This window comes from Zonotrichia albicollis, chromosome 13, assembly GCF_047830755.1.
Source record: "Zonotrichia albicollis isolate bZonAlb1 chromosome 13, bZonAlb1.hap1, whole genome shotgun sequence".
NCBI lineage: Eukaryota > Metazoa > Chordata > Aves > Passeriformes > Passerellidae > Zonotrichia > Zonotrichia albicollis.
Window position 1 is genome coordinate 1,817,390 of NC_133831.1, and position 14,469 is coordinate 1,831,858.

Consider the following 14,469-nt stretch of genomic DNA (forward strand, 5'->3'; position numbering starts at 1 on the left):
TGCCACATCCCTGTGCGATCCCTGCACCCATCCCTGTGCAATCCCTGTGTGATCTGTGCACCCATCCGTGCCACATCTACATCTATGCCCATCCCAACATCCATGCATCCATACACCCATCTCTGCATTCACCCCTCCGCCCATCCCTGTGCCCATCCATGCATCCAACCCTGTGCCCATTCCTTTACCCATTCCTGTGGCCACTCCTGTCCCCATCCCTGTGCCCATCCCTGCATCCTTACACCCATCTCTGCACTCACTCCTCTGTCAATCCTTGTGCCCATTCCTGAACCTTTGTGCCCATCTTTACAACCACCCCTGTGCCCATCCCTGGATCCATCCCTGTGCCCATTCTTGCTCCCATCCCTGTGCCCATCCCTGCTCCCATTCCTGGTGGGACCCTCCCCAGCCCCACTGGCTGCAGCCACCCAGGGAAGCTGGGACAGGGACAAGCCCAGGGACAGCCAGAAGTGGGACAGGGGACACGGATGGGGACCCCTCCCACCCACCCCCAGTGCCCCCAGTACCAACCCTTCCTGTAGATGACGGCGTTGGCATCGGGCTCTCCGGGCACGAGGGGCAGCAGGGACAGCCAGCAGCTCTCGTCCCCCAGCACCAGCGTCAGGGGGGGGCTCTGTGGGGCAGGGACAGGGGTCAGCACTGGGGTCACACTGAGGTGGGGTCATATGCTCCCCAAAATGGGCTGGGGTCACTCTGAGGGGCTGCCGTGGGGTCACAGCACTCCCCAAATGGGGCTGGGGTCACTCTGAGGGGCTGCCAGGGGGGTCACATGGTCCCCAAATGGGGCTGGGGTCACACTGAGGGGCTGCCAGGGGGTCACAGCACTCCCTGCTCAGCCCATGCCCAGCTCAGCCTCCCCGCATTCTAATGAATATTAATGAGCACAAGGGGGGGGAAATTAATCTCCCTGATCCTCCGATGGCTGCTGCAGTAACGATATGAAATCTAATTATCCATCCCAATATTTCCAACCCCTCCAACTCAGCCTGACAGTCACAGCCAGTTGGGGCCTTATCACTGCCAGGAGCCGAGTGCTGGCAGCCTGATAAAGCCCCCAAGGCATGTGTGTGACACTGGTGCATGTGTGTGACACTGGCACAGGGGTGTGACACACTGGCACATGGGTGTAACACACTGGCACATGGGTGTGACATGTGTGTGACACATTGGCACATGGGTGTGGCACACTGGTGCATGTGTGTGACACTGGCACATGGGTGTGACACACTGGCACAAGGGTGTCACATGTGTGTATGACACACTGGCACAGGGGTGTGACACGTGTGTGACATACCGGCACATGGATGTGGCACACAAGTGTGACACTGCCACAGGTGGGTGCACCTCCCCTGCCCCTGTGGACACGGGAAATGGGGCTGGGGGCTTTGGGACCCCAGGATCCCTTGGAAATTCTGCTCCTGGCATGGGGACACCCCTGCCTGGAGGGGCTGCCTGCCCTGCACCCCAAGGTGCCCCCAGCACCCCGGGGTGCCCACGGCGGCTCCCCACGGCGGCCCCAGCCCGGCGTGAAGCCCGTCCTTGTTCTCCCTGAACAAAGAGGTCGCTGTGTGGCTGCACAGCCCGATAACCATCGCACACCCATCTGAAACCCGAGCTGCTCCGCATCCGCCGGCAGCGCATCCGCACGGCCCTGCCCGGCCCGGGGGGGACACGGGCACCCGGGGGCTGGGGACAGTCCCAGAGGGGCTTCACCTGCCCTCGGCACCCCGAGCTGTCTGCCTGAGGGTTTGCACACCCTCCCGAGCAAGGATCTCTTGGGGGAACCCTGTGGGAGCAGGTGGGGACGAGTGGGCATCTTCCTCCTCCTCCTCCTCGTCCTGCTCCTGCTCTTTTCCCTCCTCTTCTTTCTCCTTCTCCCTCATCCCATGGGGACACACGGTGCTCCACACCACGGAATATCAAAGACACCCAGTGCTCCCAGCTCCCACCAAAACCCCAGGTTGGGATCATCTCCCACCACTCCACATCTCTCCGGAGGGAGGAGGAGGAGGAGGGATGAGGGAGCTGTTTGGGATTTATTCCCCGGAGATGAAGAGCAGAGCCAGGCAGGATTTGGGGGAGACCCCCTGCACCCCCCCCCAGCGCCGCCAGCAACAAAGAGGAAAGGACCTGAGGGTGACAGCCCCTATCAGGGATGGGGCTGCAATTCCTTCCTCCCTTCCCCGAGCAGAGATAGGGAGGGAGGAGAGTGGCAGAGGAGAGCAGGGCTGGGAATCATCAGCCGGGCTCGATAAGGGAGCTGCTGAAATGGGAGCAAAAATATTTAGACAATAAATGAAGTATCAGAAAAAAGCTGAGCATATCTTGGGGAAATCAATCATCCTGTACCGGGTGTCTGGACACACGGCGCCAAGCGGGAGATAGGGAGCCAAACTGGGCAGATAAGGGTTAATCAAGGATTTAATTCAGCAAAGATAAACGGGCCTGAGCTTAAAAAAAAAAAAAGGAAGAAAAGAAAAAAAAAAAAAAGAGCAAAGGAGAGAGGAGGAGGAGGAGGAAGAGGTGGGGATGGAACCAGGGCTTGAGGATCCTGGGCTGGAGCTGCCTGTGTGCGGCTCATGGGGGATGTGGAGGGAAGGATGTGGCTGGGATGGAGGATCCAGAGCCTAAAAACACCCAGAGTCACACTCGTGGCCACCTCCCTCCTCTGCTGCTCCCCCAGTGATGGCACCAACAGCCACCACCCCCTTGGTGCTCCTCTCCTGCCCCGTCCCCACGGCTGCTGGTCCTTCCCAGGCACCACCAGAGTCCCCAGGGAGCAAATCTGAGACGGGAAAAGGCAGATCCCATCTCCCCTGTGAGGAGACAGGTGCCACCAAGCAGCCTGTGCAGAGCGGATGGCAATGTCCTCCTGTCCCCTGCCTGCAGGAACGCTCTGGGCTGGCAGGGAAACCTCAAAGCAGGAGATTCCCTGAGGAACCTGAGCAGCTCGGGCAGGGACTTCTCATCCCAAAGAATGTTTCCTCCACCTCACCGTGCTCCCTGTCCCCTCGGGTGCTCCTTACCGTGTCGCCGTGGCCCGGCGATGCCGGCTCGCTGTGGATGCTGCCCGGGAAGGGGCCCCAGGAGAAACCCTCGGGGAGGCTGCGGCGGCTCCGCACCCGTCTGTGCCCATCCCGCACCTCCAGCTCCAGCTCATCTGCGGGGAGACACGCACAGCATCAGCGGGATGTGCCCCAAAACCCTCCCCGATTGCAGCACCCCAAATCCCGGGGGTGTGGGACTTTAGCTCCAGCTCATCTGCGGGGAGACACACACAGCATCAGTGAGATGTGCCCCAAAACCCTCCCCGATTGCAGCACCCCAAATCCTGGGGGTGTGGGACTGCATCTCCAGCTCATCTGCGGGGAGACACGCACAGCATCAGTGGGATGTGCCCCAAAACCCTCCCCGACTGCAGCACCCCAAATCCTGGAGGTGTGGGACTGCATCTCCAGCTGATCTGCAGGACACGCACAGCATCAGTGGGATGTGCCCCAAAACCCTCCCCGATTGCAGCACCCCAAATCCCTGGGGTGTGGGACTGCATCTCCAGCTCCAGCTCATCTGCGGGGAGACACGCACAGCATCAGTGGGATGTGCCCCAAAACCCTCCCCGATTGCAGCACCCCAAATCCCGGGGGTGTGGGACTGCACCTCCAGCTCCAGCTCATCTGCAGGACACGCACAGCATCAGTGGGATGTGCCCCAAAACACCCCAGACTGCAGCACCCCAAATCCCTGGGGTGTGGGACTGCACCTCCAGCTCCAGCTCATCTGCAGGACACGCACAGCATCAGTGGGATGTGCCCCAAAACCCCCTGGACTGCAGCACCCCAAATCCCGGGGGGGTGGGCACCTGTCTGGAGCTGCTGGTGAGGGTCCCATGGGGGGTCCCAGCCCAGCCCGGGGGTCCCAGCACGGCCCCGGGCAGAGGAAGGAGCGTTTCCCATCCCCGCACCCGAAGTCGCAGCAGCTTCAGGGCTTAATGGCTTTGATTATCTGATAAGGCTCTGGTTTAATGGGTTAGATAACATGTGAATACGCTATGAAGGCTGCTCGAAAATGTTTTAACTGTGCCTTTGTCTTTGGGAGCGCAGATAAGATGGCAGGTAACCAATACCCAGATGGATGTGCCGCCTGCCCCTCAATGGATGCTGCCCCCCAAAACCAAGCAGCTCCCCGGGGACACAGAATGAACCCATCCCGTGTGTGCCCGAGCCCTGCAGGGCAGGACAGAGAGCCCCCCGAGCCCCGAGGGGCTGCAGGCAGTCCCGGGTGCCGGGGACAGGAGGAGGCTGCGCTGGCTGAAGGCAAAATTGCCTCTGGAGCCGGGAGCGCGGGGAGGATAAAGCGATCCCAGGGCTGCAGAGATTGAAATCTGATGTGTTTATTAGCAGGGCTGACATCTGGATCCTCCCGGCGCTGGGGTGAGCTGAGGTGAGCGACTGGGAGAGCTGGGTGGTGTCACCTGCCATGGCCCAGGTGCCACTGCCACCCGCGGGTCCCCTCTGGCCACCCCGGGCACTGCTGGAGCTCATCCCAGGGGAGCAGCCGGTGCCATCCCGGCAGAACTGGGAGGTGTCCGGGCTCCCCGAGGTGTTTGGGGTCACCAGGTTGGTCCCTGCCACCCCACAGCCCTGTGCAGAGCCCCCAGCCCTGCTGGTGATGGGCTCTGCCTCAGCTGCCCTGTTCTGCCCACTGAGACAGCCTGGGAGGCCCTGGAGCCACAGTGCTCCCAAAGGCACCCTGGCCATCCATGGAGATCCCAGCTCTGTGTCCAGCTGGGATCTCATCCCTGCAAAGGGGTTTTGGGGATGAGCATGGCACAGGCTGTGCGTGCCCTGCATCCCTGGCATCCTCCCATCCTGCATCCCACACATCCCTGGCACCCTCCTGCCCTGCATCCCCCCCTGCCCATTTCCTTCAGCACAGGGAAGAGGAGGAGGAGGAGGAGGGATGAGGGAGCTGTTGGGATTTATTCCCTGGCACAAACTGAGCCTGAGGAAGGGTCCATGAAGGACTGAAGGCAGGAGGGAGCAGAGTGACCACCAGAGTGGCTGAGCAGGGCAGTCAGACCTCACATTATTCCACACTTCCAGCACCTCCAATCTGATCCCAAAACACTCCTGGAGTGCTGGACTCCCGCAGCCTCAGCATCCCCACCCTCCCCTGCACCCCTAAACCCCCAGCAGCCCCTCTGCCTTTGGCACCCCAAAGATCCCGGCTGCTTTTGGGGCCCGGAGCCCAACGGCCACGTCCCCCTGCGGGTGCCCCCCCTGCCCGTCTCAGTGGTAATCAGCAGCGTTTGGGTCAGGAGACCATGTCTCTGAGATAAGAGCATTCGCCTGACACTTCCCATGTCAGAGCACTTCATCTTGTGTGTATCAATCCCCAGCAGAGAAAACACGCAGGCGCTGATAAAGAGAAAACCGTTCCAGACAGGGGGACAAAAATAGTGCTGCCACAGCCAGCCCCGTTCCCGCCAGCCCCACGGCCTCCACCCGCCCCAAAACGGGGTGCTGGAACCCCACTGATGGTGCTGAACCCCTGCTCCGTGGTGCTGGGAGCTCCCCCAGAGGGATGAGTGTGCCTGGGCCAGCCAGGGATGCTGCAGAGCCCCTGTGCTGCATCCATGTTAACACAGCGAGGGAAAAAAGGAGGGAAAAGATGATTTTTTTCCAGCTAAACACACAGCACTGCTGAGAGGGAACAGAGAACATGATGGGGAAGCCTGGGAGATGCTCTGTGCTCCACACTGGGAACAAAGCCCAAAGGCAGCAAGCTGTGTCCCCATGTGGGACCACCAGGGAGTGATCCCACTGCTCCCACCTGGATCCGGGCACATCCCACTGCCTGCAAGGCTGGGGAGAGCTGCTGCCAGCCCCTGGGGTGCCCTGGAGCAAAGTCCCTGAGCTGCAGCTCCCTGTGGGATCCCCTGGCAGGTGAACACCCCCCAGGTATCTCACCTGGCCATCGGTCCCTCCTTATCAGGGAGCAGGGCTTATCTCCCAGCTCATTAACCAAATCGGGGCAGGGACCGGCCTGTTTGCTCTGGGGCACAGAGAAAAGCAGCAGGGAGGAAGGAAGGAAGGGAGGAAAAGCCCCCAGAGAGGCAGGTGCACCTGCCTGGTGTGACAGGGACAGGGAACACGGGGCTGCTCCTGGTTTATCTTCCCATCAAGAGATTCCAAAGGAATCGGCTGAGCTGTGCCAGGAGCAAAGATTAATCCTGTCACCACCCCATGGCCAAGCAGGCACGGCTGACACCCACATTCCCACCCACCCCGAGGGTCCAGGGTGGGCACAGGGGAGGGAGGAAGCTGTGGGGATGCACAATTCCAGGGAGGCATGACTGAGCCTTGCTCCAGCACGGGGTGTGATGGAGATGAACGGTCAGAGCCCATGGGCACAGTGACCACAGCATGGCCAGGGCCAGGGACAGGAATGGCACTGCCAGGAGCAGCACTGGAAGCTCTGGAGATGCAGCCACATCCATTTTTTTTCCTTGTGGGAGCGAGCAGGAGGGAAGGGCAGAGGACCCCCAGACAAACCCATTCATCCCACCCCATCCCATTCCAAGCTGTTCCTGCATCCCTTTGCCTCAGCTGCATCCAGAGCACTTGAACCCCATCCAGACCAACTGCTCTGCCCCTCAGCGGGCACCCAGGCTTGGAGGGCCCTGCAGTGTTTGCAGCTGCCTGGATACAATCAGGATAAATAGTGCTATCAGTGTGTCATTGGATCACAGCCTGGGATCAGTCACCTTGCTCTGTGCCAGCCTGGGGGGCACAGCCAGAGCCAGCCCTGGGCACGGAGAGACTGGGAAACAGGGATGGAGGGATGGATGGATGGATGGATGGATGGATGGATGGATGGATGGGTCTCCAGATTCCTGCTAAGGGACCAAACAGTTCATTTGGATGTGGTTCAAATCCTGTAGATGCGGGAGGCAAAGGGATGCAGGAGCAGCTTGAAATGGGATGGGATGGATGGTTTGGCACCCTCTGCCCTTCCCTCCTGCAAGGAAAGCAAACGTGGGTGCCTGGATGTGGCTGCACCCCTGGAACATCCAGGAGCCAATGTGGGTGGCTGCAGGAGCCGGCCTGGCCCTGGGATGGATGGATGGATGGATCCATCAATGGGTACCCAACCTCCCTTGGCTCCCCTGCTCCTGCCTGGGGAAACCCGAGCTGGAGAAGCCCCAGTTCCCCCCATTTCCCCCCAGTTCCCCAGCCTGGCCCCAGCTGCTGTTTTTAGAAGCGGCGAGAGCGCGGCGGAAGGAATAAATCCTGACAACTCAACTACTGCAATGATGTGATGGCACCGCTCCGATAAGATGGAGGGAGCCGATTGGGAAGAGTCTTAAGCTGTGAACACGCAGCATCTCCACTCTTCACCTCGGCTCACAAAGGGAAATCTCTCCAAAGGGGCTAAGGAGATTATCCCGGCTTTGCCGTCCCGGGTGCTCGAGTAATCAGGGCAGCCTTGGGGACGACAAAGGAGTGAGGAGGGTTTAAATCGAGCCTTGCTGGGCTCAGCCTGCTTGGGCTCAGCTCTGTGGGTGCAGAGGGGATGGCTGTGGCACAGCTGGGCTCTGTGCCCTGCTTTGGGGTGCTGGGGAGGCCCCGGTGGGGCGGGAGCCAGGGGGGATCTCTGCCTTTATCTCTGCTGCCCATCGCTCGCCACTTATTGATTGTTTGCTGCCCGAGTCCAAAAGCGACTCCTTATCGGGCTGAACCCTGCCCCTGGATAATGGAGCAGCCAGCCCTGCCCCTGGGCACCACCCAGCTCCTGGGGGGCTGGACAGGGGGGGCTGCACGCACAGGGGGGGCTGCACCCCAAAAGGGCCCGCTCTGCTCGCCAGCTGTGGCGCACAGCTGGCAGGCGCTGCTGGCAGGGTGGCACCGGCCGTGCCACGTGTGCCCCGGGATCACCCCACGGAAGCTGGGGTGCCCTGCCCCTGCAGGATGGGCTGATAAGCATTGCCAGACATTTGCCTTTGGGGTGTTGCTGTGCCCTGCTGGGATGGGGCTGGGAGGGGGTGCCCGTCCCGAGGGGTGCCCATCCCTCATGACAAGGGGTTCCCATCCCAGGACAGAACTGGCACCTGTGCCTGCAGGGATGTGGATGGAAATGCTGGGAATAAGGTCTGGAAAGGCTCAGGGAGGATGGGAAGCAGGAAAACTTCCTGGCTTCCCTGGGGCTGCCAGGACCTCTGTGCCAGGGGTGCCCTGTCCCTGCTCTGTCCCCCATCCCAAGGGGTTCTCATGCCATCCCAAGGCAGCCCCCATTCCCTGGGGTCCTCCTCACAAGGGACATGCAGGAAACACACAGGACCTGTGACCTGTGTCCTGGGACAGGAATAAACACTGGGGAAAACACCAGAAAGAGCTCAGGAAGGATGGGAAGGAGGAAAACTTCCTGGCTGCCCTGGGGCTGCCAGCATGGCAGGACCCCTGTGCCAGGGACACCCTGTCCCCTCTCCTGGGACCCCTGGCTGTGCCCAGGCAGCAGGAGGAGGGCACTGGGGAGGGCAGGAAGCCAGAGAGGGGAGGAAGGGGATGCAGGGGCCCCGGAGCTGATGCAGAGGGAAGATATCCCGAGCGGAAAGGGGAGGGGAGCACAGGGGGACCCTGCCACAGCCCCAGGGCCTGGGGGGTGGGAGAACCCCTGGGGGGGTACCCACATGGAGATGGGGGGTTCAAGCCCCAAATTTTCCCAATTCTTTAGATCCAGGCAGGGCGGAGCAGGAAGGTGAGTGATTGACAGCTGTCAATCAGCACCAGCCTGGAGGCATCACCCTCAGGGCTCAGAGTGCAGGAAAATGCCAGGGAAAATGGGAACAGATGCCTGAGCATCCCTCCCTCCACAGTGTCACTGTCCCCAACATCCTGAGCATGCCTCCGCACTGTCACTGTCCCCAAAAATCCCTGAGCATCCCTCCACACTGTCCCCAAAATCCCTGAGCATCCCTCCACACTGTCACTGTCCCCAACACCCTGAGCATCCCTCCATACTGTCCCCAACACCCTGAGCATCCCTCCACCCCAGCTGAGTCCCCAAACTGGTCTGATCATCCACTCAGCAACATCCCCAGACCAGTCAGAGCATCCCTTCACCATCAGTGTCCCCAGCCTGTCCCCTCCACCCTGCAGTGACCCCAGGCACAGGGGGACACTCCCAGCTGCTCTTCCTCATCCCCAACCAGGGACAGGTGCCACCATCAGTGCTGGGCTGGTCCCCACCCCGCTGCCTTTGGCAGGAGGACACACATGGGAGGATTTCAGGGTGCTGGGCCCCCCTGATTTGGGACACTGGGGGTGCCAATGCCCTGAACCCCAAGTGCCCCCATCCCCCAGCAGCCTCCCACAGACACAACTCTCTGCTGCTCCTCTCCCAGCGATAACAGGGAATAGCTGGGATAATAATTCCCACCCACACATGCCAGGGTGGAGGGGGAGGGACGGGGCAGATGTGGGGGTGCTGTCCCCCCCTGGAGGAGCCGTCCCCCCCATTGTGCCCTGCTCGCCCCGATAATGAACCTTGAGGTTTCCAGACAAACCCTGGGCAGCCAGAGATTATTGAGGAGGGAGATAAACACAACTGAAGGGAAGGGCGAGCTGGGAGGAAAAGGGGGGGAAAAAAAAAAGGACTTGGGAGTTTTAATTAGATGCACTAAAAAAAAAATAAAAATGAGGAGTTGCTCTGTGCCATCCTGATATTGAGGATGGGGGTGAGGGGTTTGGGGGATCAGGAGAGGAGCCTGAGCTCTGTAATCAACCCAGAGCCATCACTGCTGCCCAGAGGAAATATTAATATTAAATTAATAGTTCATAATTAGCAATTGGATATTAAATAAAGCCCGAACAGGCAAGGGAGTTCAGCAAGGTGGAGCTGCAAAGTGATGCTGGTGTAGGAAAGGGGGTGAAGAATTCCCTGGGAATTCCCAGGTGGGATAACGCAAAAGCCACGCTGGGTTTGGTCACAGCTCCAATCCTGTCCCTGCCTGTGCTGCTCCCACAAGGACAAAAGCAAAAATCTCCATCCTACCTGGTGCAAAGGGAAGAATCCAGGATCCCCAGGGGCTGCAGCAGCTCCCAGAGGGAATCCTCTGGTGCTCATCATGAGGCTGAGCAGCCTGACCCTCAGCAGGGCTCTCTGCTGCATTCCTGCACCAGCTCCATGTGCATTTTGCAGAGTTTTTCCTCTTATCCTTCCTGGAAAGCTAGCTGGGATTGCTGAGGTTGGCAGGGCAGGGATGGGGCAGCCCTGGAGGCTCTGGGTGATCCTGAAATCCTCTGCTACCCACCCTTGTTCAGGGCAAACCAAAATGAGAAGGAAAGAAGGAAACCTGAGGCATGGATGGAGGGGCTGTGGGGAAGGGTTTGGGGGAATTTGGGATGGTTTGGGGGAATCTGGGAAGGATGCACATCCTGTCTCCAGCCCTGCCAGAGGATGGAGTGAGCACAAAGCACGGCCATGATCCCACTGGCAAGCAGAACAGAACAGAGCCAGGCTGTCCCAGCACTCTGGATGAAGGGGTGGTGAGTCCTTACACCTGTAAAGGCTCCCAAGTTTGGGATTTCATCCTCCAGCTCCTGTGAACTTGCCCATCAGCTGGACAAGCCTCAGTGCCCTCCAGGGAACAAGGTCACTGCAAAGCTAAACCAAAACCCTCCTCATTCCTGCCAGGAGGAGCCAGGCAGCCCCAGGGCGAGCTCCTGGCAGGCCACATCCCCTCTGGATCAGCAGGATGACCCTTGGGATCCCTGACCCACAGTGGTGGTGACCCAGTGATCCCCAAACCTCTGTGGGGGTGCAATCGGAGCCCCCCGGGCGCGGCGCATCCTCGCGCTGACAGCCGGCGGATCCTGCCCGATAAAGCAGCCAAGCCAGGCTGCTCCCAGCTTCCCTTTTGGGCAGCTCCATCCCCGATAAAGGGCGAGCCTGCAGAGCCCCTGATAGCCGGGCCATGGCGGCGGTTGGAACATCCTATCGGCGCGGCATCGCCGGCAGCTCCCGCCACCGACACCAGCACCGCTCCCATCACACAGCGCACACGGGCTGCAGGGCCCCACCGTCAAATCTCTTTTACATAAAGAATGCAAATAACCCAGAGGGGAAGGGGAAGGGGTGGCACGGCCTCAGCCAGGCTCCTTGGGGAGATTTGGGATGAGCACGGTGTGGTGACCCCACAGGGAATGGGGGCAATGTGGGGTGGGAGGTGCAGCCCCATCCCACCCTGCCCCGGGAGCGCTGGGGGCAAAGGGCTGGGAGCAGATAAGGAGGAGCAGGGGGTGGCCTCCAGCTCCTTCCTGGACACCACAGGCAGGAAGGGCTGGGATATCAGCGGGGCCGGCAGGAGCTTCCCCTCGGGAAGGGGAAGGGGACTGTGGGGATCTGGACAGCTGCAGGAGGAGCACGTGTGCTGGCAGGCACTGCTTCCCAGGGCTGCTGCAGCCTGGTGGCCTTGGGGACACAGCGGGACCTGCCAGGTGTGGCCATCCCCAAAGGGCCATCGCTGTCCTCCAGCTCTGCCCAACACCCCCAGCCAAAGCTGGGAGCTCCCCTGGGAGGAGCAGGGTGTGGGCAGCACCTACAGGGCCCAAAATGTGCCCAAAATGTGGCCCATTCACCCTTGGGAGTGCCAGGTGCTCCTGGTGCCATCCCCATCCACCTGCCAGGAGCCACTCCCAGTGGAACAACCACAGCCCCAATCAAGGAGTGATGGCCACGAACTAAGCCACAGGGAGTTCCACCTCAGCATGAGGAAGAGCTTCCCATGGAGGGTGGCACAGCCCTGGCACAGCTGCCCAGGGAGGGTGTGGGGTCTCCTGTCCGGAGCCATCCCAAACCCACCTGGATGTGTCCCTGTGTCACCTGCCCCAGGTGTCCCTGCCTAGGGCTGGATGACCTCCAGAGCTCCCTGCCTACCCCAGACATTCCCTGATTCTGTGAATCTGTGTGGCACACGTCTGTAACCCCGTGGCTTTGGAGATAAGTGGGTGATAGGGCTGGGGGTGCCCACAGGGCCAGCCTGGCCTCGCTGGTGCCCCCGTGCCCGCGTGGAGATACCAGGGGGAGATAGAGGCTGAATTTGCTCCTTGGGGTTTTGATAAGCATCACCAAACCACCCCAGCGTCGCTCTTGTGGTTGCCAGGATGTTGGTGAAGTGCCCTGGTGCAACACAGGACGGGCCCAAACCCTGCCAGTGCCAGGGAGTGTGATGCCAGCTGTGGGGATGGCATCCCTGCTGCTCCCACATCCATGCTTTGCCATCCCAACAGCGCCCTGGAGATGTCAGGGATCACACCCATCACCTCACACCTCCCCTCTGCAGGGGTTCTGGGGTTTGCAGCTTGCCCAGCTCCCAGTGCTCCTCTCATACTGGTGTTTGCAAGAGGAGGTGAATGCTGGAGGCTGTTCCAGCAGATCTACTCAGGACACTGGGATGGAGCAGGACAGCCCCACAGCAGACACTCACCTGGCCCATTCCAGCTGTCTGGCTCCTGGGGGTTTTCTCCAGGATCTGGCTTCTCTGGCTCCTTTGGACTCTCCAGAGCATCTCTGGACTCTGCAGCAGGAGGGGGAAGGCAGCAGGTCAGAGCAGGGCATTCCAGAGGCAGCATTCCACAGGGGCTGGGACCACCAGAGCAGCGACACCCAACACCCAGGGCTGGGATGGGCACAGGGAGGGCATTCACATCCCCCTGGGAGTGCCCCATCAGCCCACCCCAACCCCCTGGCACACCCGTGCCATGCCATGCCACGCCACGCCGTGCCACGCCAGCGGGCCGAGCCCCGCTCCCCTCACGGCTCTATTTGTGGCGTATTCATAGCAACTTGATAACAATTATTTTCTCCATTAACTGCTGCTGGAGATGGGCTGATAAAGGCAATCTGCATATGACAGTGTGGCAGATTAGTGCCCAAAGTACATGTTTGCCTTGGCGTCCCGGGCGGATCGAGCAGCGGAGCCCAATCGATCGGCGCCACCGCGGCCGCCCAGGGGTGACGTCACCACCACTGCAGATTATTAATACAGGTGATAAGCGCCATGATTAACATCAAATAAATCAATCACCGGGTATAAAAGTCCTATTATTTTTGGCTATAAATCAAAGTGCCTGGCATATCGATTTTTATCCATCGCGCTGAAAGCTTTAGTGGCCGTTATTGCTGCTGGGCCTTATCTCTGCTATCACCTCTTTATCGAGGCAGGCCAGTGCCAGGTGCAGCTCCGCGCCCCGGCTCCAGCTCCTCGCCCCCAGCCCTGCTCCCCCATCAGATAAGGGCCCTGATTCTCTCCACCAGCGAGCAAAGTTTGCCTGGGAGACCTCCCTGACTCAGATACTGGGGTCCCTTCCTTGCTCCACTTATCAGGTCCCCTCCCTGTTCCAATTATCAGGCTCCCTGCCCTGCTTTGCTGTAGGATCCTTTCCCTGCTCTGGCTGTTGGGGTCCTTTTGCTGAAATCGGGGTCTCTGCTTGCTCCAACTAGGGTGAACTCCCTGTCACAGCTTTAGGGTCCCTGGCCTGCTCCAAATACCGGGGTCCCCTCCCTGCCCCAGCTACTGAAGTGCCTTCCTTGCCCTTCATTCTTGGGGTCCCTTCCCTGTCTTGTGATCTCCCCCTACCTTGTCCTGTTGGGGCTATCAGGGTCCCTAAATGTTGGTGTCCCTGACTGTCCCAGCTATATAAGGTGTCCCTTCCCTATTCCACTATCAGGATTGCCCCTCATTATTGGGGTCTCTTCCCTGCCTTGTGATTTCCCCCTACCTCATCCTGTTGGGGCTACCAGGGTCCCTAAATGTTGGTGTCCCTTCCCTACTCCACTATCAGGATCCCTCCCTGTCCCAACTTTCAGCACCCCTTCCCTATCCCGGCTGTTGGGGTCCTTCCCTGCCCCAGCTGGGTGGATCCCTGGCTGCCCTGGATCCCTGGAGCCCCGAGGCCTGGCTGCCCTAGATCCCTGCTGCACCATGGCCTGGCTGCCCTAGATCCCTGCTGCACCATGGCCTGGCAGCCCTGGTTTTGGGGACATTTCTCCCCCAGATGCAGCTGGAGGCAGCGGGGTTTGCCGGGAGCTCTGTGAGCCGGCGCAGCCTTGCCCCGGCGCGGTTATCTCAAAGGGCACAGCAAACATTAACTGATTGGGATTTGCCCCCACCTCCACAGGAAGGAACTCAAAGGATATCTGGGACTGTTTCAGCCCGGCCCTGAGTCGCAGCCACCTTTGGGGTGGGGCACAGCTCGGCTCCAGCCTGACGGCTGCGTGGGCAGCACGGTGCCACCAACTGCCCCGTGCCCGCAGCCCACCCGTGCCACGGCCACCTGTGCCCTCTGGGGCTGCTTGGCACCCTGGGGGAGTCACTTGGTACACCAGGGGATGTGACTTTGTCCCCCTGAGCGGGGGAACTTTGCACCCCAAGGGACGTGTCTTTCA

General features: G+C 60.3%; 1 protein-coding gene across 1 annotated transcript in view; it reads right to left on the minus strand.

Moving 5' to 3' along the window:
• The window catches only part of ZFPM1 (zinc finger protein, FOG family member 1), a 36,406-nt gene that overhangs the window by 4,876 nt on the left and 17,061 nt on the right, over window positions 1-14,469 (minus strand). Inside the window, exons 3-5 of the mRNA XM_074550751.1 lie at window positions 12,509-12,598; window positions 3,048-3,181; window positions 532-634 (exon numbers count right to left, since the gene is read on the minus strand). Of these exons, the coding sequence (XP_074406852.1) occupies window positions 532-634; window positions 3,048-3,181; window positions 12,509-12,598 (327 nt within the window). The remainder of the gene's footprint in view (window positions 1-531; window positions 635-3,047; window positions 3,182-12,508; window positions 12,599-14,469) is intronic.